General features: G+C 39.0%; 1 protein-coding gene across 2 annotated transcripts in view; it reads left to right on the forward strand.

Annotated features, from left to right (window-relative positions):
* Positions 1-27,466, forward strand: part of CLVS1 (clavesin 1) — a 162,571-nt gene that overhangs the window by 9,979 nt on the left and 125,126 nt on the right. For both annotated transcript variants that reach the window (XM_054590188.1, XM_054590187.1), the window contains exon 2: positions 1,502-2,128. In XM_054590188.1, the coding sequence (XP_054446163.1) occupies positions 1,674-2,128 (455 nt within the window). In that variant the 5' untranslated portion in view covers positions 1,502-1,673. The remainder of the gene's footprint in view (positions 1-1,501; positions 2,129-27,466) is intronic.

Below are 27,466 nucleotides of genomic sequence, written 5' to 3' on the forward strand. Positions count from 1 at the left end.
TGTCTATTGGATGTAGCAACAGAAAGGTCATTCACCAGTAGGGTGACCATCTGTCTGGTTTGCTTGGAACTGCCCCAGGTTATGCCTGTTGTTCCAGCATTATTATTATTAGTGCCCCCCGCCCCGTGCCCAAATTTCAATAATAAATTATTTGATCATCCTCATGATTGGTTGGTAAGAGCAGTCAAAGATAGATTGCAGTGGGTGTAGGGTTGGATTAGAAGAAGGAGACATCAAACAAGGAAAACTTTTTGAAGGGGTGCAGTAAGGCTGTTAGAGAGGAAATTTTAACATTAGGTGTTCATTGAACTAGATGGGTTTTGAAGTTTCTTCCAATCCTGTAAATAGTTCGTTGCATTATTTTCCATTACTATTTCCTATTCTTCCCTTAAAATCAAGACTTTCTTCTAAAAATACTGCCTCTTATTGCAGATACTGTTGACTTAAGAATGCTAGGAAAAAATACAAGCTTCCAAATTTATTTATGTCTTCTGATCTTTGAAACTTCTGGGTTTGATCAAAGAGATGCCTGAGTTTAAACAGTTATATTTAAAATGAAAAAAAAAACTAGCCACAGGAAATAAAAATAAAATGAGAAAGGTATGGGTGCCTCTCTCTATATCATTTAGGTGGGAAAATCATAAGGAATACATCTGATGTAATTAAAATACTCAGTTATTAGTACAAATAAAGTAATATCTCAAAACCAAGATTCATATAAAATGGAATAATTTTTAAACCCACATAGATATTGCATTAGGTAAGGAGGCAACATAGGGTTTCAAGTCCCTTTGCTTTCCCTGCAGCAGGAAGACAAAGGCAAATAATAATGCCCCTTGTAAATGTCCACCTGTAAGCATCTTTTCCCAATGCTATTGAATTTGATTATTGAAGGTCAAGATTCCAGCTGTGAGCCTGTCCTTCTTTCCCCAATCCCCACTGTTGCTAGTTTAGTTTTTAGTAATTAGGCACCTTTGGGGTTAGAATGGGGTGAACTTTAACCCTCTTTTTATTGTTAAGATGGAAATGATTGCCTTAAAAAAAGTGGGGGCGGAGGGTTTCTTTGAAAGATACTTCTGTTTCAAGAAAGAAGCTAATGGGAAGCAGTAAATTGTACAGCAGCCATAATTTCTGTGTCATATCTGGGCTTGAGAATAGTCTCATAAAGCATGCTGTAACAGAAAAGGATTTTTCTTCTTACTGCCTCTTAGGACAATTAATAAAAGTGCAATCTATTACTAATCCTACCTTATACTATTATGTTAACTAATCAACATAACTGAAAAATTCCCAAACATATTTCAAATACTTGCAGAGTATGCATTCAATTTGTCAATAAAATTATGCTAAATATACCCTTGTAAAGACAATGTATCCTTTATTCTTTGGACACCTAATCTAATCAGGCCTGAAGAATAATATACTGCTGTTCTATCTCAGAACAATTAATTAGCCCAGACTTTTTTTGTATCATCTCTGTTTTGTTTCTCTTGTTTTGCAGTGGCAATGGCTTCGGTTTTGCTTCTCTTTTGGAGGGCTACCACCACATAGGACCTGGATGTCCTGCTGCTTTTCAGGAGCAGAAAGAAGACCCTTGATTTGTCTGTTTCAGTGGCAGCGTTGTAGTAAAACAACTCTTGAGCGGGCCTGGATTTCAGCAGACTGTCACGTGAATGGGACCAGTTTCTTTTCTTCCCAAATATCAGAAATTAAACACTTGGAAAGGAGATTTGGCCAAGATGACCCATTTACAGGCTGGACTCAGTCCAGAGACTATAGAGAAAGCTCGCCTGGAACTGAATGAAAACCCAGATGTTTTACATCAGGACATTCAGCAAGTCAGGGACATGATCATCACCAGGCCTGACATTGGATTTTTACGCACAGATGATGCCTTCATCCTGAGATTTCTCCGAGCCAGGAAGTTTCACCAAGCAGATGCCTTTAGACTCCTGGCCCAGTACTTCCAGTACCGCCAGCTAAACCTGGACATGTTTAAAAACTTCAAGGCCGATGACCCCGGCATTAAGAGGGCTCTCATCGATGGGTTCCCTGGAGTGCTGGAAAACCGCGACCACTACGGCAGGAAGATTCTCTTGCTGTTTGCAGCCAATTGGGACCAGAGTAGGTAAATGTAGATAGTGTCTTTACTTGGTTTTTCTTTTCCATAAGCATAGCCACTGCATTTTGGGGCGGTATGGCTTTAAAGATAGTGGGCTTTCTTTTTAAAATATATATATTCCACATACCCACAAAGGAAGTTTTAAGGCCACAAGTTCACTGTCATCTAAAGGTAATTCCTTTAGATTCATGACTGTTTTTTGGAGCAATAGAATCATAATGTTGAAATTGTAAGACACCTTAGAAATCATTACTGTCTTCAACAAAGTGAGTCATTTATTTTAATAAAGTTGAAAGCGGATCTTCTAGAAGAACCATATATTCTGTCTTTAGTGTTCTCATCTTTAACCACCACAACAAAAATAAATTCAGGACACAGCTATAAATCAAGTGTTTTCAAGACATAAAATAATTTCTTGGGTCCTCTCCATGACTCTAAAATTCTATATTTTTTTCTGAGTGCTAGAACTTTCTTCCTGAAAATCCTATAAAAAAACCACAAACTCAACACATCCTTAACTGCATGTGTCATCTCGATGCCCTGCTATACCTGCTCTCCCATCCATCCAGTCTTTCGAGCCAGAAATCTGCGTATCATCTTGGGTTGCTCCTTGCCTTTGCTTCTCACATTCAAATTAATAGCCTAGTCCTACCCTTCTCTTCAAAACCTCTCAAACCTCTTCCGTTTGCTCCCACTGTTGTTGCCTTAGTTTAGGTTCTTATCATTACTGCAATAGTTTACTAACTCCTGTTCCTGCTTCTGGTCTAGCATCTTCTGAGCCATTCTTGCCTACACTGTAGCCAGAGTGACCCTTACAAAATTCTGCCATGTCACTCCCTTGATTAAAATTATTCTAAGTAAAGAAAGGCCCTTTATGACTCACCTTCTACATCTCTTCACCCTCTGCCCTTCTTCTGTCCTCTGGCCCAGCTGCTTGGAAGTATAAGCCTTGCCTTGAATAGCTGAGGCTTTTACATACCTCCAAGCCTTTGGACTTGTCCCATTAGAAACCTAAAGGAGAGACCAAACAATTCTTGTCTCAATCCCAACCATGCAGGACACAATCTGATTCATATCCATCTTTACGGTTTTTCAGAAAAGTAGTCTTCATCTCCCCCACCCAACCCTTTATAGTTAGATGTCTTTCCTCTGTTCATATTGCCATTAAAGCATTTATAATAGAAGTGTAAGAACCACTGTTATCGTAGCTAATGTTCTTGCATACTTTCCACATACTCTACTAAGCCTTTATATGTATTGTTTAACCCACCAAGAACTTTGCATAACAGATGTTATTATTACCCCTATTTTAGCCACTCAGTGTCACACAGCTAGTAAAATATGGAGTGGGAGTTGAACTCCAGTAGTCTGACTTGAGGGCAAGTTGTCTTAACCCGACTTTATTGTAATTGTGTGTTTACTTGTGTGCTGTTTTTCCCTCTCCAAAGACTGCAGCTTCCTTGAGGAAAAAAGACTGTGTCTTTTTTGTTTTTACCTCTTGGCACATGGCATAATATCCTATATATGTTGAATGAGAAAGAATGCATGAATCAGTCTCCAAAACTTCACCTGTGGCTTGAGCTTTCGCAGAGGTGTCATCGACATATTTATTTTACTTGGGGAGACAAAAGTTTAAAGACAATAATAAAAATAACTTTAAAAGCATAGTAAAGAACCCCTCCCCCAATATAATGAAAAGGAATTTCTAGGGTGCCTCCTCACTGCCTCATGACTCTACCCCTCCTCTTAAATATGTTGATAGTATAGGACACCTTCGCAACCACTGGCTGTTTTCTGGCTAATTAATTGGGATAGAGTGCTCTCACCTGAACAGGGATGTGAGTATTTTCACGCTGTGAGTCTGGAGTTTGGTGAGGTCTGCACCTGAGCCTGGCCTGCCTTTCCATGTTTCTGTTCTGTTATTCCATAAGTGTTAACGATGAGTCTCCCATTGCAATGCTTTATTGATGAGAAAGATGTCTATGTCTCTACAGTTACCTCAACAAGCATTTATTGAGTATGGACTTTGTACCAGGGCTTGCACTCGGCACTGAGGACAATGATAAAAACACAAGGTCCCTGCCAGCAAAGAGCTCATTGTGCAGCCCACTGTCCAGTGACGGTGCAAACACATAAACTGGAACTCCCACCTTCCATGGGAGAATACCCCTGAGACACACAGACTGTCAGCACAAGACATCAGCCTTAAACTACAGGGAATGACTGTCCTTTTGAGAATTGGCACACTATCAGTTGGAGTGAGAACAGGAAATTTTTGGTGATTCTGGAGAATAATATGCTGACGTCATTTGTGCTTAATCGTGTGTTCTAGAATTTCCATCTGCTAAGACAGATGATGCATAGAAGGCTGGTATGTAGTGACTTACACGTAGAGAAATAAGTCATAGCAAAATATCTTATTTTGTATTAGCATTTGGTCTGTGTATATATATCTCAAAATGCATTAAGAAGTACAATAATAACAAATAATAATAGTAAGAAGCAGCAATATCTGAGGAAATAATCCAAGTGCTTATGATTATGATAACCTTGGGTCAGTTACTTTACTTCTTTATTCCTTAGTTTCCTGAACTGTAAAATAAGAAGCTTGAACTAGGTAATTTCTGAGAGTTCCAGCTCTGATGGCTGATGAGTGTGAAGCTCATTTAGCCAGATGCTATGAATGGAAAGGGATTTTAAAATTCACTTTACAGGCTCTTAATCCACTAGGCTTTTGAAGTACTTTCTTTCTTTCTCTTTCTCTCACCACCCCCATTGCCAAGGCTGGGTGTACCTGAGTCATTATTTTTCAAACTGTACAATGCTATTTGTTCTAAATATTTTCATTTTAACAAAAAGTTGAATGATAAAGCTATGCCACTGACAGCCAGAGATCATTAGAAGCAAACCACCTTCATTCAGGATGTGGATATACTATCATGTGATTTAGTGGTTATATGACCCACAAGCAACCTCTCTGAGACTCAGTTTCCTCATCTGTTAGGAAGGGATGATAATGATGTCTGTCCAGTAGTGTAATTGGAAAGACTGAATGAAATAGTGTATTAGGAACATAGCATGGTAAACACTTAATAAATATTAGCTTCTAGTATTATAATTAATATTATAAACATCCCACTACAAAAATAATAGAGCATAGATTGTACATATATTAAAAACATAGGAGTACAATGTTTGAAAATGGGAGCGGACTGATGGGTGTGATCTACGTGCACGCCTGCCCAAAGCGTGTGTTTTCTTCCCAAACTTGTTCCCTGCTACACAGATCCAGCCCAAATGAAGAAAGTGGCAAAGCTTTGCCAAATGATGACTGCACTCTCATTGGGAGCCTGCAATGACTGAGAAACGATTTGAATGTCTCATCCGAAAGGTTTACTGAGATTAAAATGGTTATTAATATTTATTAAAACCATGTAAATCTCATTCATCTAGACCCAGACACCATGAACAAAAGAGCGGACGGTGAAGGCTGGGAAGCGGGATCCTCCAGAGGCACAGGCAGGGCTGCGCCTGCCTGGGTTAGGTGTGCCAAATGGGAGGCAGGAGCCTCCGGGACGGATCACAAACTGGCCTCCTCCCAAAACTGGGCCTCCTCAGAGAGTTAGCTGACTTGTGTGTTTTCTGAGGCTGCCGGGCTGAACTGAAATGAATTAGATTAAGTCAGCACCCACACATTCCTTCATAAAGTGAAGGTTTCAGGGTCAGCAAACCTTACGTTTGTAACTTACTAGCTTGGAATGTGATGGAGACCTAAGGGGAAACTATTACTCAATGAGCCTTTTGATCTTTCTCACCTAAACTCATATCAGCATTGGCAAGAATTCACAATTTGTGCCTTATGATCTGATAAAAAATGAAGTCTATTTCTTTCTGAGTTACATACTTGCACTTGGTCATAGAGCTTGATTTGCCCAGGAATGCTCTTCATGTGGAACGGGAAAGATGCGCATGTTTTTCATGGAATTCACTCAGTTAAAAAAAAAGTAAATTTGGTCAAGTTATTTTACTTTCTGGAGTTCAATTTCATCAAGTGGCATGTGGAGCTGTTGCAGGGATTAACCCAATTTGCCCTACTTGATGGTGTCCAAGAGGTAGAATTGAATAGTGATTACATTCACTAACTCTGAAGCCAGATGGCCGGCTTCAAATCTCAGCTGTGTCCCGATCAGCCATGTGATTCTGAGGAAGTCATTCAATTTGTACTGTCCTCAGTTTCTCCCCTATAAAGTGGGGATGATGGTGATAATAGGTTAGTTAGCACTAGTTGGTATTCATTAAATGTCAGATGTTTCTTAAGAAAAATATTCAAATCAGGCTAATATTTATGATACTAGGTCACAAGATGTACTTTTTAAGGGTAGCAGGATTTGATGCCATAACCAACTTTTCTTTACCTAGAAGAGTATGAAAAATGCAACTGAGACTCTAAGCTACCATGTCCCAAAGTTCTCTATGGTAGCTTAGTTGTTGCTCTGAGAAATTGCCTGGTCTTAGGGCCTCTACCAATCGTGTTTATTATATTCTCAAGACATAAGAGAGGCATTGGGGGGTTCCAGATAATAAAAGCCTCACAATAGACTACAATAGCATTCGTTAGTGCTATGTGTAGACCAGCTAGATCCAAGTACTTAAGGTGGGGAAACAATTAGTAATGCTTTGCAAATCATAATATATAAAATTATACTAGACATTTTTGTCAGTGTATTGTTTATTTATCACAATTAAGAGTTCAGAATTTACAGCCGGATTAAAAATTAGTTGAAAAGCTGGTTCTATAAGGAAGGTGAGGCACTGTAAGGAAGGTGAGGCACTGTAAGGAAGGTGAGGCACTGTAAAGAAGAGCTAAGTCAGGGTGATTTAATAGAGAGAAAGGAGGGATGACGAACAACTTGATTAGTACTCTCAAGTAAATGGAATTACTCTAGGAAGGCAATTGATCCAATAGTAGGTCTTTTTCTACCATACATAACAAGGGATAAAATATTTGGATTAAAATACAACCAGCTGGATTAGAGATTAAGAAGCCTGAATCAAGACTTCAGACCTGGGGCCAGGACAAGGGTGAGGGAATGGGACATTTGCCTAGGGTACAAAATTTAAGAGGTCACCAAAAAACTCAGGTATCAAAGTAAATAATATTGTCATACAATATTTTTTAAATAAAAAATTTCCTATGAACAATAAATAAAAATTTTAAGTAGGCAGGATAAGAATTATTGATTTTTCCTTGTGCTTCATGCTCCAATATAGCTTGGTACAGGGCTACTTAGGTCAATCAAATTTCTCAAGGGAAGAAGAGGCTTAAGTTCATTCCTAGTCAGTTATATTACAGAACATAACACTGTACATCCACATACTGTACAACTGCATAGAACATTATAGTGCCCAGGCAATTCCATGTACATTTTCTGGTTAAATTCTCATAACCATCGGGGAGTCCTGTTTTTATCTTCACCTGAGGACATACTTATTGATTTTTTTTTAAGAGAGAGGGGAAGGAAAGGAGAGAGAATAGGAGAGAAACATCGATGTGAAACAGAAACACTGATCTGTTGTCTCTCACATGCACCCTGGCCAGACTGGGGACAGAAACCACAACTTAGGCATGTACCCTGGCTGGGAACTGAACCCACAACCTTTTGGTTTATGGGACAACACTCCAACTGAGTTATGTGAGCCAGGGCCCATTGGGGAGTTTTAGTATCACTGAGTGATAGATGATGAAGAAGGGGTTCAAGGAGGAGAAGATACTTTCTACTTGGGGAGATATATGACTCATGAATGTAAAAACATAGGCTGAGATTGAAAGCTTCCAATTTCAAGTTCATTTCAAAGACATCTGGAGCCAACTGTTCAGTTACTGAGTGATTAGATATTTCAATATATCTGTGCAGCTTCTGAAAGGCTATAAGTGGATTTCTTGGTGGTGGACCAGTGTGTGGATGAGTACAATGAGACAGTGGGGAGGATTTGAGGTTTAGGGGCAGCAATTCTCAAAAGCAGTGCAGTTGGCATTTGAGCTGCTCAATTGTTAATGTGTAGGATTGTGTCCAGCACTGCAGAGTGTTTATCCCCTCTGCCAGACATTGTAACAACCTAAAAGACCACCTCCATACCTCCAAAGTCCTTAGGGGAGCTGAAGCATACATTGAGAACCCCTAATGGAGAGTGTCTAGAAAGGTCCTAACACCAATGTCAATTAACTACCCTCTGTTAAATGCCTTCATGCCAAGTATTTATATCTCTATCATCTCTATCTCTATCTCTCTATATCTATCTATATCTATCTCTATCTCTATCTCTCTATATCTATCTATATATCTATATATCTATCTATATCTATATATCTATCTATAGATAAATATATATATATATTTCTAATCCTTACAATAGTCCCACAAGGATCTATGTCACATATAGGTAATCTATAACAGAAGTGAAATTCTTTCTTAGGCTGTCTGACTGTACGACTGCTTTTCCACAGAGACTTAGCTAAGCCTCATTCTTACACTGAACTCAGAGTTCCTAAAGCCTCTTAAAATCAAAATTGGAAACATTGGTGTGTTGCTAAGTGGCAAAGTGGTCCTAGCAGCCAACTTTTTGGTTTTTCAGGCCTTCTCTAAGCTCCCTCTTTTAGCCAAGAGGCACAGGGAGGTTCCATGTAAACAAAAAAGCCATTTTAATGGGGCTCAGGCAGTGAAGAATGTGCATTAGAAGCTAGTGCACAGAAAGCTGAGATGATTCTGGAAGGTCAATGCCAAGGGCCTGCCTGGTCCCAATATGAGTAGGAAAAAGGGATGTGAGAGGAACTGATAGCTTCTGTCTGACCAAAGGAAAAAGTGAATGGGGTGCTAACCAATAGACCAAAACTTGTCATTCTTTAGTGGGACAAATCCGAGCCTCGTCCATTCCTTCATGCACTTGCTAAGCATACTGAATGGCTACAGCCATCTTACTCTGTGTGAGCTTCTGAAGGTTCAAAGGCCACATTCCTGATGATCTGAGCTCATCCTCCCAGAAAGGTATCTCACACTGGTTCTCTCCAGTCCCTCCAGGCATTAAACGACAGGAAGATGAATGCTACCAAGGTACTCGACCTTCCTGCTTTCACAATTTTGAAAGCAAGGACACTGTAATGTTTACTTTATAATGTAGGAAGCAACCTGGAATCTGTTCTTAGGGAACATTTTTTTCAGGGATGGCATTCAGCTGTTTCCTGTCCCTTTATGCTATGTAGCAATTTATTTGATGGATGTGCTGGAGACAGCAGCTCCTTCAAACGCTGCTGGTTATTGCTGACCTGTGGCAGCCTCCAAAGGGCTGACGTGGCAAGTGTCCCAACAGCTCCGTGGTGTGATCTGGCAATGGAAGATGGCATGAAGTAGGTTCTCTCTTCTAATTAAAACCACAAAGCTGTAGGTGGGATATAACTCTTCAAACTATAAATAAGCCAGTTGATGGAGGTTCACCTTTGGCTTTTGCAAGAGCATAAAAGAGCTTTTTACAAGTAGTAAGGGGTGTGTGCCTCCTTCAGTTGACTGTCATCGGTATAAGAACTTGTGATACAAAAGGGGAGAGATTTTAATGTATCAGTACTTGATTATTGGTTAGGCAAAAAGAGATGGGGCAAGCCAGGTGGCTTTTATATTTCTCACCAGAGCCGTGAGGTAACCCTCCATTCCTCCCCTCTAAATCCCAAGGCCTATTGATAGAGGTTTAAGAAAATGTGTAGCTGTCTGCTCTTCTTACAGAAATACTCCAAAAATTGTTCTTAATCAGTTTCCCAGTTGCTGTGAATTTAAAAATGGGCAAAAATGAACTGAGGAGAAGGACAGTTATTATAACCACAGAAATAAACAACGTTAAGTGCTTACCATGTGGCAGGCAGTAATACTCTTACATAAGCACCATTAATATCCATATTTTGCATATGATGAAATTGAGGTTCAGAGAGGTTAGGTAACCTTTCCAAGGTCACACAGTTGATGAGTGGCTAAAATGGACTGGGCCTTGGACCCAACTCGACAGTTAAAATGCCGTGCTCCACAGCTCATTACTGGAGCTCATTTGCCAAATTTTGAGGTCACTAAATCAAACACTCAGAAGGGCTGTAAGTGAGATTTCAGTAAGCAAGCCTTCACCACTCACTCAAGGTCTCAAAAGACTTGGAAAGGATCTCAGCTCAAAAGACAAATCCTCCAATCTCACAGAAACTGGGCAACTCTATGTTGAGAATCCTATCCAAACTCTGCCTAATGATTTGACAATAGCAATAGTGACAACAACTTTAAATATTAAAAATTTCAGTCCCCAAAAGAATCGGGATGTTGCTTGGACTACATTACAAATAGTGGTCTTAATATGAGCCTGACTTCAGATAGTGATAGACCCTGTCATCTTGCCTACTCATTCCTCGTGTTAAAATGTGTTCATAGGCAGACCTTCAGTTGGCAAACAGATCCCCAGCTGTGCAGCTTACTAGCTCTGTGACCTTGGCAAGTTATATACTTCCTCTAACCCTTGGTGTCCTCCTTGTCTGGTAATAATCATATGTACCTTGTAGAGCTGGGAGGATTAACTGATCCTAGATAGGGAAGGAGCCTGACACACAGGCATCCATTTCTTGTCTTCCCTAATTCAGGTGGTTTTTGCACTTCTATCTCATCCATTCTAAGATGCCCAAGACATGATTTCTCATTCAGCTGAAAGATCTTATATAAAATAGAATATTACTCTGTCATGTGCTCCTAAAAATCTGGTGATTGATGATGAGGGAATGAAGTTAGAATATTTTATGTTGCTCCCCCAGCACCCTGGATGAGGGCTTGTCATGTGGGTTAACCAAACAGCTCTTCAAATAGTTCTTTTAAATCCCCTTCTTCCTCCACAAAAACTCCTTATCAGACATTCTTCAGCACTCACACTCTAATGCCACTTAGTCCTGGCTCAGCAGCTTTCTGCCGCTGTCAACATCCCCTTTTGATTGAGCTCGGATTCTTGGGAGCTTGTGTGTTAGAAACCATCTCCCAAATGGATGGAATGGAAGAGAGAGCAGTGGGGTCTCTGCTTTGAGATAACACAGCAAGTATGTCCCTGCCTAACTGGGTGGCTGCCCCCAGGAAGATAACAGATGTCGCATGGCTTTGCAATACTGTTACAAAGGCAGGGCGGGTTCATGGTGAGAGCAGACCATAGGGCCAGGAGAGCAAGCTGTTACTGGCAGCATGTCGTCCCAGGCCAGCTGCTCCTGCCGAGTTCACACTCACAACCCAGGAATTTAAAAGATATGACACATTACCTTGTAGATAAAAACGTCTCCTCTAATGACTAGAAATTTAACCGTCTAAGAATAACTTCCTCCTTCTCAGGGCATGGCCCAGATACAGCAGCCAATCCTTCACTAGCTCAATAACTCCACTGGAATTTGGGCTACAGTGGTGACATGACCTGTGTCTACTCTGTGAAAGACCAGGGTCAGTAAAAGAGGACATGGAGAAGAATTGTAGTCATGGTTTTACGTGTATGCTGTATTCACTGTTAGAGTTTCTCATGGGCATACTGACTTCTTGAATGAGTGCACTACAAGCTATGGGCCCCTTTCCTGTCCAGTTTGAAGCTTTTCTAGGCTATTGAGTGCTTCCCCAAGTTCTCAATGAGCCAGCGAGCATCTTTGATCCCTTTACAAGGAGGAAATACTGTGGAGCTGAGAAAGAACCCCCCACCCCAAGTCCCTGAGCCCTGAACGTCATTGCTGTAACCATCCACCAGCTCTCCTGCCCTTTAAATATGGTTTCTAGATAATCACTCCTAAGGGTGATCTCTGGAACCTTAAACAGCTGCGGGGAGTGATTAAATGTCTGCACTTGGCTAAGGTTGTAAATCACGCTGAGAAGCTGTTTACTATAAAGCTCTGGAAGTTATTGCTACTATACTGCAAAACGTAACATCGGACAGGAAAATAAAGAGAGGGTAAATTTTGTTGTGAAGGTTTTAAAGTGATGTGTTGTTTTTTCTTTGTACATTCTCTTTCTGTTTCTCATCAATTTTTACCTTCTCTTTGCCTCTATTTCTTCCCTATCTCCAGCACTCCCCATGGAATGTCCCTGGATTTAATTTCAAGTATGACATTCCCACAAATAACATCGAGTATCTTTCTGGATTAGGGGATGCTGATACTAGTAATGCCCCCAGGCGCTGGGCATCTACTCAGGCCATGTTGCTTAATACTCACAACAATTTTTAAAGGACATAATATTATCCTCACCTTAAATAGAGGGCATTTAATTGGGACAAAATCTTAGGACTGGCTGGTGGTTTGATCCTGAGCATTTCTTTCTCTTTCTTCATGACACCTGATTATGTTTGGGTCTTTTGTTGGGGACTGTGCCATCTGATCTCTGATTCTTTGAATTTTGTTGGAAAACCCCTGCTGAGGAACCTTTACTGTCCCCCTAGTAAAGTTGGTTCAGTCTCTTTGCCTTATGTTTTGCCATATAAAAGCTTAAGAACTGGCAGCAGTTCCCTTATCCAAAGAACATCTTCCACTTAAGTCAGATGATTCTCCCTCCTCCCCCTTCTTCCTACCCCTCAACCCAGCTCTTCCTGAGCTTTGCTTACATAGCTCTTCCTACTCAGTCTACATTTCCATAATGAGGTGAGCAAGGGCCCTCTTGCCTACAGGTAAGAGGCATCTAACTCCGATCAGAGCACATTCAAGAAACAACCAATGAATGCATGGATAGATGAAACAACAAATTGATGTTTCTCCCCTCCCCCACCCGACTCTCCCTAAAAATAAATAAATAAATGGTTTTTTAAAATAAATTTAAAAAAGGCATCTAAACCATCTTGGAAGCGAGGGCTTCAGAGAAACTTTCCTGGAGGCATTTTCTAACTTAGGAGAAGTTAGACTGAGAAAGTGGAGGGGAGGAAATATGAGGGAGGCAATTTGAGACAAAAAGCTCCCTATGCAGTGGTCCAGGGAGAGAAAGAGCTTGCCCCATTGGGAGATCCCCAGTTGGTTCCATTGCTCAGATAATAAGGGCTCACATGGAGAGGGATAAAGCTGTGGGAGAGGACATAGGCTGAGGCCAGGAATGAAGGCTCTGCTTGCCATAAGGAATTTGGGCTTCATGCTTGAGGACAAATTAAGTCCCATTTATCTTTCAAAACTCATATCCACTCTAAGAAGCTTTGCACATGGCTGGGGAAGCACTGAGCTCCTGCTTTCTTTCTCGCTGAGTGCCTGGTACACTAATTTTCCTTACTGTAAACTTTTTCATGCTTTAGGGAAGCTCCTGGAAGGCAGGGGGTCATGTCTTTTTATCCTTAGTATCTGTGGGCAAAGAGTAGGACTCAATGGCATCCTCTTGAATGACTGACTTGTGGGGAGGAGTTCAGAACAATGGAAAGCCCAAATAAGAGAGGCTTTTTCTGGACTCTTCCCAATGATAATAATCTTGTTGAGGGGTCTAGAGTTGAGTGAAGTTGGACTTGAGAATGAGGGAGAAGAGACTAGGATGCTCTGTCTACCCCTCCCCTCATAATTCTCAGCATGATATAATGAAGACAGAGAGTATCCTTTATGATGCAGGGGACAACAAGAGCAAAGAGGAATCAACATTATGGGTCCAATAAAGCTCCATCTACTGTGTGATGAGGTCCGGTGCCAATTTCTTTGTCTAATAACAGTGGAAGTAGAGGGCTATCATTGTTTTCACTCAACTCTTCAATTTTATATTCTATATGTGTCATTGTGCATGTAGGACCGAGTTAAGAAAAGGATTCATGTTATAAAACCCTCAGTTGTTTGGGGTGCTACCTTCTGTGAAGAGCTCAGGTGATGGAAACCTGACTCTGCCTCAATTTTAGTACATGGCTTCTTATATATACTCAGTGTTCTCCTCACCCTGATAGGTTTGTGGAGACTTCGGTGGCATAGTGTCTCTTTGAGTTTCTGATGAGTTAATTCATCATATATTTTTATAGCATGCATTTTGATTAGTGTATCTCACATCACAGGTAGAATATTTCAGTTTGATATCTGAGCTGTGAAATTTCCCAGAATAATACTACAATACCTCATTTACCATATATGTTTCTACAGCATGCCAGAAACATATATTTTTTAGGGAGTTGTCTTTTAAGGGCCAATTTTTAAATTTTATTATATTCAGTTCTGATTAAAAAGGGAAAAAAGTCTTAGACTGCATTATGTACTCCTTGCTCTGTTAAATATAATTTCATGACAAATGGTGACTATGATGAATATAAATTATTGTAATAGCTATCATGATGAGGATTCTTGGGGCATATGGACCCTGTCCTCATGCTACATGGCTCATACTGCTATGATATATGTGCTTTCTAATTTTTTTTAGTACCTCTTTCTCCTCTTAGCTGTTAATTGTTACTGTTAATGGGCATGGTTTAAAAGCCTCTCTTCTAATTCTCTGTGGATTAGAAAGCCAGGAAACCAAGCTTCAAATTCTATGTTTTGTGTAAGGATCTCTGGGGAATCCCGAGAAATAAAGTAAATAAACTGTAGCAGTGCATGAATTTTTAAATATCTCACTGTATGCCCAGAAATACAGTCCTGCTCAATGCACCAGCAGGCAGAGCAGGAAGCACCTTCCATTGCAGTATCTATTTGGAATTGTGCAAAGTTGAAGACCTGGGCAATTTTTCTTCCAGGGTTTCTTCAACCTTAGATTCATGTACTGCATGCCTCTCTGACTTATGTGTCTCCATTCCCTATAAAACTTCCCTAAACCTAAAACAAAAGGACCTATATTTTCTTTTACACTTGGACTAAAAACTATTTTTGACAAAGTGGTGATTATCCTTTTCATTTTAATTTTTAGACTTTTCCAGCTATTAAATACAAGCCTTTGTCTTTCATCAAAATTATATTGAGCAAAATAAAGTAGCTTATTTTTCTGCTTATCTTTTACTATATATCTTGTCTTCCTTTCATACCTATTCTAAAACAATGAAGATCCACATAGCATTGTCATTGAGCTCATTCTCTTTGGTCCCCTCACCTGAGCTACCACCCTGTTCTCATTTGCAATATGACCATTGCCTCACTACCCTGGCCACAGTTTTATATTAATAAATTTAAATTTCTACTGCTCTGGTCCATTCAGTATCTAGTCATGCAGGGGAAGGAAGAGGATTAGGGACACTGGCAAGAATCACTGGGTCAAAGTTGCTTTAGTTGGGGAGAGAAACATGGGAGAAGCTTTCTTCCTTGTTCTCCATGGTGGCCTAGATAGTGGAAGCTGCTGGTTAAGTGCGATACCTTAACCTGGTTTGTTCTTAACCTGAGGGCAGAGACTTTGGGTCTATAGTTTGCTACTTGAAAAATTTAATTTATGAATCACAAATATAATTTGTAAATCTTGTAACAGTTTAGACACATGTTCATTTTGCAGAGAACGTATCCAGATTCCACCAGATTCTCAAGAGGTTCACCACCCAAAGAGGTTTAAGGACCACCACATTAGATCAAACTTTTTGTTAGTTCTTGAGTACAATTCGGTGATGTACTGGAAGGAAAACTTCTGTTGGGTAATATTATAGACTAGTTGTCAAATAGATTAATTACTCTATCCTAAACATGAAGGGTTATATGACTATAAAAATAAACATTCTCATTGAATAAAATGATGGAAACAGAAAAAGTGTTAGGACATTAAAAATCATTCACAAACCCTTCATTTAGCTATAACCACTGTTTATTTTTTTTTCTTTTTTAAATTTATTTACTTTTTAAATACATTTGTCTCTGCCTCCCCCCCCCCCCCCACCTCTTTCCCTTGCCCCCTCCCTCCTTCCCTCCCTCAGCTCTTCCCCTTTGGTTTTGTCCATGAGTCCTTGCTATATGTTCCTTGACTTTCCCCTTCCCTTCCCTTTCCCTGCCCCCCCTTCCCTCTTGTCTCTGTTGATTTCTTTTCCTTTCAGTGTTGCTGGTCATATTTTCCTTGCATCTTTGCATTGTTGGTTAGGTTCCGCTTATAGGTGAGATCATATGGTATTTGTCTTTCGCCCCCTGGCTTATTTCGCTTAGCATGATGCTCTCCAGTTCCATCCATGCTGTCACGAAGTTTAGTAGTTCTTTTTTTCTTTCTGCTGCGTAGTATTCCATTGTGTATACGTACCATCATTTTTTGATCCAATCATCTACTGATGGGCATTTAGGTTGCTTCCAACGCTTGGCTATTGTAAATTGTCCTGCTATGAACATTGGGGTGCATAGGTTCTTTTGTATTGGCGTTTTGGTGTTCTCAGGGTATAGTCCCAGCAGGGGAATCCCTGGATCAAAAGGCAGTTCCATTTTCAGCTTTCTGAGGAAATTCCACACTGCTTTCCATAGTGGCTGCACCAGTCTGCATTCCCACCAACAGTGGACTAGGGTTCCCTTTTCTCCACAGCCTCGCCAGCACCTGTTGTTTGTGGATCTGTTTATAATGGCCATTCTGACCGGTGTGAGGTGGTACCTCATGGTGGTTTTGATCTGCATTTCTCTGATGGCTAGTGATGCTGAGCATCCTTTCAAATGCCTCTGGGCCCTCTGTATCTCCTCCTTAGAAAAGCATCTGCCCAGGTCCTTTGCCCATTTTTTGATTGGATCGTTTGTCTTCTTGGAGTGGAGCCGAGTGATTTCTTTATATATCTTGGAGATCAAACCTCTATCTGATGTATCATTAGCAAATATATTTTCCCATAGGGTTGGCTCCCTTTTCATTTTGCTGATGTTTTCTTTCACCGTGTAGAAGCTTCTTATTTTTATGAGGTCCCACTTGTTTATTCTTTCCTTTATGTCCCTTGCTTTAGGAGACATATCAGTGAAAAAATTGCTGCGTGGGATATCTGAGAGTTTCCTGCCAATGTTCTCCTCGAGGACTTTGATGGTGTTGCGACTTATATTTAAGTCTTTTATCCACCTTGAGTTTATTTTTGTGTATGGTGTCAGCTGATGATCCAATTTCAATTTTTTGCATGTAGCCGTCCAGCTCTCCCAACACCATTTGTTGAAGAGGCTGTTATTGCTCCATTTTATGCTTCTGCCCCCTTTGTCAAATATTAGATGTCCATAGAGACCTGGGCTTATTTCTGGGCTTTCTATTCTGTTCCACTGGTCTATGGGTCTGTTCTTGTGCCAGTACCAGATTGTTTTGAGTATGGTGGCTTTGTAGTAGAGTTTGATGTCCGGTATTGTGATCCCTCCTACTTTGTGTTTCTTTCTCAAAATTGCTGCGGCTATTCGGGGTCGTTTATGGTTCCATATAAATTTTTGAAATGTCTGTTCTATTTCTGTGAAATACGTCATTGGTATCTTAATAGGGATTGCGTTGAATCTATAAATTGCTTTGGGTAGTATGGACATTTTGAGGGTATTAATTCTTCCAATCCATGAGCACGGTATATGCTTCCATTTATTTGTGTCTTCCTTAATTTCTTTTTTCAATGTTGTATAGTTTTCTGCATACAGGTCTTTTGTGTCTGTGGTTAAATTTATGCCTAGGTACTTAATCTTTTTTCTTGCTATATCGAATGGTATTTTTTTTCTGATTTCTTCTTCTTCTATTGCATTGCTGGTGTACAAAAACGCCTTTGATTTCTGAATGTTGACTTTGTATCCTGCTGTTTTGCCAAATTCACTTATTAGGTATAACCACTGTTTACATTGAGAATTGAGGTGTATTTTGTGTGTACACTCACACAATTTGGTTTATACTGTGTATGGCTTTATGAATCTATATAGAATACTACAGTGGTAAAGAGCTCAAATGCTGTGGCCAGATTGCCTGGGTATGAACCAGACTACATCACTTATCAGCTAACCGATTTTGGGTAAGTTACTTAAAACACTTTGTATCTAAATTTCCTCACTTATAAAATGAGAATAACTGCATCAACCTCAGAGAGTTGTAATGAGAATTAAAGGAGTTGCCTGGACCGGTGTGGCTTAGTTGACTAGATGTCATCCTGTAAACCAAAAGGTCACAGGTTCAATTCCAGATCAGGGTACATGCCTGGGTTGCAGATTCGGTCCTTGGTTTGAGCACATGCAGGAGGCAACTGATAGATGTTTCTCTCTCACATCGATGTTTCTCTCCCTTTCTTTCTCTCTCCCTTCCCTTCTGCCTAGAATCAATAAAAGAAAAAAAATTTTTTTTTTAAAGAATTAAAGGATTTAATACAAGTAAAAGTTTAAAAAAAAAAGACCAACCAACCTATACTTAGCACTCAATAAATGTCACTGTACTTTTATTATTGTGTTTTTTCCATGATATAAAATTGTATCATGGTCACTTTATTACTTTACTAAGAAGGCATTGAGCACAAAATTATGACTGGGTAGTTTAAAACTCAATTAATTCTGAACATTAAGCTATTTTCAATTTTATAAATATCCAAATGAATATTTCACCATCTTTGGTTTTTTTCCCCCCTTAAGATAAATTCAAGAAGTAGAATTAATGAGCAATAAAAACTTTTATGGTTCTTGGTACATATAGTTCAATTGCTTTCCAGATGTTTGTTTGGGTCTCTCTCCCCATCATTGTTTCCGTCTCTATTCCCATCAGTCTTCAAAAGTACCCATCTCCCCTCCTCACAATGCAGTGTGTTACTACCATACTCGCAATGAGCACTGCTTTCTGTTGGTCTGATTGGCTTTCTTTTTTCCTGCTCTTCTTCACTTATGTGCTTTGGGTTTGTAAGTTATTTATTGCTATTATTTTATACATTATTTTCCAAATTTTAATATGGATGCTTTACTAGCAGATTTTCCTTAAGAGTCCAGTCAATCTTTCTGCTCTCGTCTAGGACAAAGAAAGAAAGAATGCTTTAACTTCCCTCTGAACTTACCCACCTTTAAAATCATTCTTTTGAAAATGCACTGATAGGGATTGCACTGTATATTGCTTTGGATAGTATGAACATTTTTACAATATTAATTGTTCTAATCCATGAACACAGAATCTCTTTTCATTTATTTGTGTCTTCAATTTCTTTCATCAGTATTTTATAGTTTTCAAAGTGTACAAATCTTTCATCTCCTTAGTTAAATGTATTCCTAAGTATTTTATTCCTTTTGGTTCTATTTTAAATGGGATTGTTTTCCAAATTTCTCTTTCTGGTAGCTTACTGTTAGTGTAGAGAAATGAAACTTTTTTTTTTGTATATGGAGTTGGTATCCTGTAAATTTATTGAATTTGTTTGTTAGTTCTAATAGTTTTATGGTGGAGTCTTCAATATATATAATACCATGTCACCTGCATAAACTCTGTCTCCCTGTCCCTGCATAAACTCTGTTTCCTCCCCATTGAAAAATGGGGAAGAAAAATTGCCCAGGATTTAGATGAAAGCTGCATTCTCTGTCATGCCCAATGATAAGCAGGTAGAATTTTCTGTATCCTTGTTACAAGAGGACTTCCCCATTTTCCAGAAGCTCCTTTTATGAGCAGAGATGGTTCTAGTTTTAGTCCCAAGGCCTTGACTTCCATCTTATTGCTGTAGAAGCATTAAAACTCTCTCACCCTGAAAGATTGATCTAGTTCAGTTGCTTTATTAAGCTTCCAATTCCTCATCCCTTTGATGATTCTTGCTTCAATTTTGAGTCCTGGAGTTTTCCTTTTCTTACTTTTGACTTCAGCTATGAATTAACATTTTAAAATTATATTTATCCCATATTTCTATTTGATTGGAGAAAGGTTGCCTCTTCCTGCCTCCAACCTATTCTACCATTGCAAGCAAAATTTCTAATATGTAAATATTTGTAAATTTGTTTTATATTTATTCACTTTAAGGTTTTTATTTTCTTAGATCTCAAACATATAAGCACATATTCTAAAAATACTGACAAATTTGTTCTTTATTTTTATCAACAACTTTTATACCTTTATCTTTTCCCATATATTCTGTCATAAATTGATAGTAGTATGTCAAATACTTCCAATATAACTGTTATATCAATCTCTTGATAAACTTGCATTTTATAAGTATTATATTACTCATTTTATCTTTAGCATTTATTTTAGATGTTATCGCTATAAAATAATGCTTTTTTTCTTTTTAGTTATTTTGATATATCAGATATTAAAATGCTGCTTCCATAGTTCTTCCTTTGGAGTTATTTTTTCTGCTTTTGATTACCTTACAACTGTTTTAAGCTTTTCTGTATTTTGTTTTAGATGCGTTTCTCATAAGTTACAATTGTTATGGATGGTATAGTTACTGTTTAATGATTTTTATTTTTGCTATTTACTTGTATGCATTTTTTGGCTGTTCATTTTTGCTGTATACATTTTTATTTATTTGCTTTTTCTTATAATTGCTTTTTATAATTCGAGACAATCTTTGTGTTTTTAATTTTAATGTGTTAACTTAGATTTTTCAAAGACAATATTATACCTGTATTAAATTAACTCTTACAGTAGAGAATAAATTAGTAATTTTGAAAATCATCTCTTGTGGAAGAGATGTGTGATAGTGTGCCCTTCTATACTCTCTCCACCGTAATCCTACATTTTCTTCTTAACTCCATGGTTTAGGGATGCCATCATTTGCTTTCCATTATCTTAGAAATAAAAGTAGTCGTTTAATTCACTTAAAATTACCTTTTAGTAGTCAATTTTATAACCATTTAAAGCAAACATTTAAATTCATCTCTGCATCTTGCTCATTTTTCTGCTCAATACCTGTCCTTTGACCAAGAATTCTCAATTCTGGACTTGTTTGTGTATGTGCTCCATTGTCTTGGCATAGATTTTCCAACGGTTTATTCAGGAGGAGGTCCTGCCGACTGAATTCTGCGTGCTCGAGCAGACGCTGTGCTTTTGTTGTTTTCACATGTGAAGAAGGGCTTGACAGGGGGCATGTAGGCTCAGAGACTTGGTCTCCAAGTTCTGAAGTGGTTTGCTAGCTTACTTTCTGGCACCATGATCTGCTGAATAGTCTGAGAACAACCCAATAATTTTGTTGTGGATTTTTTCAGGGTTCCTCACATTTTTTTCTTCTGGATTTTTATAAAAATCCTCATATTTTCCCTCTTTCCTCCCTCTTTCAGATGCTGAAAAATTCCTCCTTGTTATGCCTACGAGGGTTGTGATCCTGACATTTTGTTTTCTTAGAATATTATATACACACTAAATTTTCTAACCATAGTATTTCTTTCCGTGAGGCGATATTTCCTATGTTGCTATATTTCCTATATACTTCTTGTTGTTTCTTATTAAGCAATGGCGTTGTGCATGTCCATGCAATTCCTCCTTACCAGGGGGACCCTGTTCACATCAGCTTCTGAAAGTTCCATGCATGCAATACTCTTTGGGATATTTTTGAAACCAAGAAATGAAAAATTGTGAATTTTTTTTTTGGTCATGTTTTTTGCAAAGAAAAAAAAAAAACCTAGAGGTAAAAATAGTGGTTCTTTGCTGGTTCTGCCTGGGTTCACTGGTTGTACTAAGCTGTAGGGTCAGCTGTGATTTGGACTCAGTTCAATAGCTGGAGAGCTGGACCTTTATCTCCAAGTAGTTTTTTTTATTATTATTATTCTCTCCCTAGGACATTTTTTCATTCCCTTTCTTAAAGAGAGAGGAGAGAGAAACATTAATGTAAGACAAAAACATCTATCGGTTGCTTCCGGTATGCACCCTGACTGGGAACTGAACTCACAACCTTTCAGTTATAGGATGATGCTCCAGCCAACCAAGCCATACCAGCCAGAACTCCAAGTAGTCATTGGCTTTTATTCAGTATGGTGTTCACAGTGTTTCAAGAGAGGAAGGACAAAAAGTTGCAAGGTCTTGAAGCTTAGACTCTGGAACTCACATGTTACTTGTTCTTATTCTAATTGTCAAAGTGAGTCACCTGACCAGCCTGGTTTGAAGAGGTGCAGAAAGAGACTGTCTGGATGAGGGATGCAGCGTGGTCACATTAAAAAGGGAGATGTCTTCTAATAGGGGAAGAATTTGCTACTACTAAACAATGAACTACAGAATTCAAGTCCTGTTTGTTTTTGTGTTCCTTGTAGCACCAAGCAGATCTAACATAAACAAGTGTCTAATAGATATTTCGTTGAAGTGAAAAAACTGACATCAGTAATTCCAAATCTGATGTTCTGTTTAAAATAGACTTGGTAATCAGATACTTTCAAAGACATTTTTTCTTATGATTTAGGAGGATTTCATTCCACACAGTAAATATAACCAGAAAAAAATGCTGATTTTTATCTTTTAATACTTGAAAACCCTACAAACAAGATTCAGTTCAGTTAAAGGATTTTCAACTCTCAAAGGATTAGACAACTCTCATGAATACAATATTCAGGCCATTGTTAAAAGTAAGCCAAAGCAGATCTCTTTATATTGGAGGCAAAAAAAAAAAAAAAAAAAACCAAACAAACTTCATGCACATGAATATATCTCATCATACATGTCTGTGTAAATGAAACTATTAGATACAGAGAGCATGAGAGAAATCAAAATGAGCCTTTTAAGGAAGAAAGTAATTTTTTCTCTTTAGTTTAAAAAAAGGAGGAGAAAGCATTGTTTCTATATATTGCATCTTGCAATACTCCAAGTGAGTTTACTCCCCAGCAATTTAAAATATAGTCAATGCTGAGCATAAATATGTATAGCTATCAGCACAATGTTCTTATTGTCCTGATAATGCCCTGTTGTTTAAGATCCAGAATCTTATTTTACATTTCCATTTCTTAATGGATAGAACAGTGAACAGAAATTTTCCAACCACTTCAAGAATTATTTGTATTGTAAATATGTTCTCTCTTCAATAAGCTCTTTAAACTCAAGGACCATAGATTATCTACTTTCTTATGTCTAGCCTAGAACATTACATTTAGTTGACTCTCAGTATGTAAGGGGATCTAAATCAAATTGAGTTTCTAGTTTCACTTCTAACAATGACTTAAAAGTTTCAGTTTTTCTGTATGATTTTATTGCTACATATACATTGGAAATAAATATTCTTCAAATACTTTCGAAGGCATTTTTCTCTTCATCATTTAAAGGGGTGTCACAACAGAGTAGGGCCACTGACCCTATGCCTAGGTGACCTTGCTCCTGTGTCACGATGATACTCAGTGGCTTTCCCCCAGCCATCGGTACTTAGAACTACTTAAATTACTATTGTGGGCTTCTCCTCCTCTAAGCATTCACTGTGCCGTGTCTGTCTTGTGAGACAGAGCAATCTTGATCAGTCTATACATATTCAATAGTATCCACCATCTGCCTGCCACCACGAGAAGGGAAAAAAGTCCTTGTCTTCAAGATATGTGTAGTTTAGTTGAAAAAAGAATATTTACATAAATAATAATAACCTTAATAATTTTAATAGCAATTACCATGTCTTGCACACCTACACTTTGACGAGAACTTTACATTTTTGTCTCCATTCTTCCAAGAACATTGCAAGTTAGACAATTACTTAGACAAAAAATTAGACAACTTGCAGGTAGGGAAACAGGCTCAAAGAATTTTGTGAACTTGCCTGATGCCATAACTATAGTAAGTAGGTAGAGCAGGAATTCTGACTCAAATTCAGGGTCAAAGGCAACATTCCTTCTGGGCTGCCTTCCAAACTAGGAAACCTGGATCAGACCATGTGGCAAAAAATCCTGAAAATGCCCAAAGCTGGGCTGTGGAGCCCCAACTAACAGTGAGGAGGAGAGAGAAATTGTTGTTGTCCTTCCAAAAAGGGCATGTTTTGTGGCTTAGGTGGAGAATGAACTTGAATTGGAAGGTGATGGTTCACTTGGACACACAGGATGGGCAGAATTAACAGGGCAAGTTAAAGCTGGGTCAAGGTGGGCGGGTTGTCCTATGAACTTGCCTGCTCTCTCCTTCTACTTCATTCTGGTCAACCTTGCTCTTTCATATCACCACCGCTCCCCCTCCCCCGCTCGCCGCTTATCTCCACCCACGAACTTTTTTCTTCCTCCATAAAGCTGCCTTCAGACTACGAATTCCCTGAAACCTCCGAAGACCTCCAGCATGTGTGTTCCTTTCTAATCTGCCTTAGATGGATTTCGATGTGCCTCTAATTTGTGTTTTCATGTTTTCCCACTTATGAGGGTTGTGTCTCAGTAGGAGGTGAGTCTCCTGGAAACAAAGGTTTGTCCTTTGCTGTTAATGCCCCTCCTTCCTCACCCTGCGCTCTGTTTACACTGCAAATGTTACCCACAGACTTACTCAGAGGCTTGTTGTGAGAATAAATTAAGGCAATAAAAATAATAAATGACAATCCACGAAAGCTTTGCAGAATGGTGCACTGTGTCTAAAATAGAATGTTCATGATTATGTCTGCAAGTTGGATTTGTGCATTGTTTTACTCTTTGTCTTTATTTTTATTTTAAAAAATGTTTTGCCCCTCTCTTTTGACAATTTTATTTTCTCTCCATTTTCTCATTCATTTTCTTCCAACTATTTCCTTCTAATGATTTTCTTTCTTTTAATTTAATTTTTATTTTATCAAGGTAATAGTGTAAATCATTTCCAAAGTTAAATAATGAGAGCCTTTGAGCAATAGGCAGCATCTCCCTCTCTCTCCCTTTCCCTCCTATTCCCTTGTTCAGACACAAATGATTTCAAACATTTTAACTGTATCTACTGGTATATATTTACATATTTTCAAGTGACATGCATATACTACTATTTGTTGATTATTTTACTTTCAGTAACTACTTAGTAATCCCTACTATGAAAGCTTAATCCCACCTTGCAAATAAATTTTCCTTTTTCTCGAATTCTCAAAATAATTAAAACATAATTTGGGGAAAAATCAATATTCAATGTGTATATTATTATATCAATATAAATAATATTTATAGCTGAGCCATATTTTAAAAAGTTGATTACATTTTAAGTGTATTTTTAACAGTAATAAACTATGATGACATTTCCTTCCTTATATAATATTTTGCTACCCCTTAAGTTACTAATTGCTTTTTATAAGAATTTACTTGATGTTCTATGCATCCAGTATTGCCCTTACACCCAGGCACCAAGGGTCCTTTGCCCTTGGCCATGAGTCCTGGAGTTCGGCTTTCCTGCATCCTCGCCTCCACGTCAAGGGATCCATAGAGGCCAAGGGGTGCTGGGTCGTGCCCGCCTGGAACCTGCGCCACTCTGCCCTTCTAGGCCTTGCTTTTGAAGCCCTGGAATCCAGAATTCCCTGCTCATATGGATCCACGTCTCCTTCCAGGTGCCTCTTTGCCAAGGCAGATTGTGCTACTGAGTGCGGACCCTGAGGCTGAGGACGGACTAAGGAGTGAGTGTCGCAGTCATGTCCTCAGGCTTGTGCAAGGAACCTTTGGGATTAATTATAAATTAGAAATCTGGAGTTTCAAAACTAACAAATGCAACAGCAGCTTAAAATTATTGCCAAGTGTTTATTCCATAAGAATAAATATGTCATCCAAGAAAAAACAAATCGTAGACTTTGTAGAAAGAGAGTTTATTCAAGATTATTGCAAGGGAAAAGAATAACTCTTCATAATTCAATATTTACCTAAGTGTAGTTACTTATGTGACTTATTTCAAATTGCATAATGCTGAAGCCAGTAATAAAAAAAGAGAATCCAATGCATACCACTGCAAGGTAATTAAATGAGTTGCTTTATTTCTTTTTAAACAAATTTGCTAGAAAAAAAAAGTCCTGGACCTCATTCTGCACCATGCAGTCATCCTGTCCTGCCTGCACGAAGCTGCAGAAGCCTGTGACAGGAGGAGTCGGGATGGATAGCTCTGCAAAAGTGCCTGCTGCTCACAGATGACATGTGCTGTGAAAATATCTTAAGTTCAGCTATTGCATTAGGGAGAGGAAGACAGTTACAATAGAAAGGACACTCTGAACAGGAGATTGGCATGTGTCTCAGGGTTAGGCAAAAGAGTCTTCTTTCATAGGGAGGCGTAAACAAGGCTAGAAAGAATAGGGTGTGGGATGCAGGATTAAGGGTGTCAAGATTCTTAGATGAGAGAATGTTTTACCTTGAAACCAGGTGAGGATGAGTCACCATCCAGAGCCCAGGGGAAGGAGAGATTCTTGACCAAATGTGGTTAACAAGCATTTTGTGACGACTGATTCTCAGTGAATCATAAAGCATGGGAAGCTGAAGGGTCCATGTCTGGCTCTGTCACAGGTGAACAAAGGAGGGGCATCTGTGGGAGTCTTACCTAAGTCATTAAGGAAGGATGGTTTTTGCAGTCAGCCCTGTATCCTGGAACACAAAGGATGGGCGATTTCTTAGCCTTGGCTGTTTTCTAGGATCACAGGAATCAGGTAAATTTCAACATGATCAGTATGAGTCAGCAAGATGTCTACCCCTGAAAAACTAAGCGGCTAATGAGGGTAATAACTGAGTAAAGTATTTCAATACATTGTAATAAGTGCTGTGATAAAGAAATATGCAGGTTGCCATGGCAGTGCAGCGGAGAGGCACCTCGTGTGGGGGAGGGGCAGGCAGCAACAGCTGCACTGGGTCTGAATGAATGACCAGGATCCATCCAGAGCAGCAAAGGTGTCAGGTCTGAACCAGGAAATAGCAGCCGAGATCAAAAAGGCAAATGTGTTTTTTTTGGTAAACTGTATGCAGCAAAGCTTATGCTCAAGTGAATCAGGGAAAAATAGTCTTTTCTGGCTAAAGAGAGATTTTTCTCCTCCTTAGGGCTGTTACAACAATTTTCTCAGAGTAGGAGTCTATTTGTAAATACGTGGTAAAAACCTAGGTAATACATATGATTTATCTAGAGTTTATTTTCCAATTTAAGGCTTTTGTTGTCTCTCAGCATCAAACTTCATATTCTGAAAAGTGTCAAACTCTTATTCTACTCTGTCTAGGACGCTGGCTGCAACCAGAGAAAATTTCTTCCCTTGCACTCTACCCACAGAGCAGGGCACCAGAGAGCTGAGCAAGAGGCAGGGTGTCAGGCCTTGCCCTGGGCTTGGCGTTTCTTTCTGAATGGCTCGCGGGAAGGAAACCTGTTTGTGTGTTGGAACTTAATCCACAGGCCCACCAAGTGTGGTGCATGAGGGTCCCTTGTGAAGGGTTAGGGTTGGGGGACAGGGTCATGGCACAGACGGACATTATCTGAGAGAAGAGACATCATCTCTCTGAGTGGAATTCAGAGAGGAAAACAAGAGGGCAACATGGGCTTCTGATGCCTGCTGGACCCTTTTTCCTGTTCTAAGTTTCCCAGAGATGCCCCCTGCAGTTGCTATGGCATCACTCAAACTCCCTTCCATAGTGAAAAGTCTCACTGTACATCCATCTTTGATAATTTTCAGGACTTA

The sequence above is a fragment of the Pteronotus mesoamericanus genome, unplaced genomic scaffold, assembly GCF_021234165.1.
Source record: "Pteronotus mesoamericanus isolate MK-2021 breed Mesoamerican mustached bat unplaced genomic scaffold, CSHL_Meso_final scaffold_174, whole genome shotgun sequence".
In the NCBI taxonomy this organism is placed as follows: domain Eukaryota; kingdom Metazoa; phylum Chordata; class Mammalia; order Chiroptera; family Mormoopidae; genus Pteronotus; species Pteronotus mesoamericanus.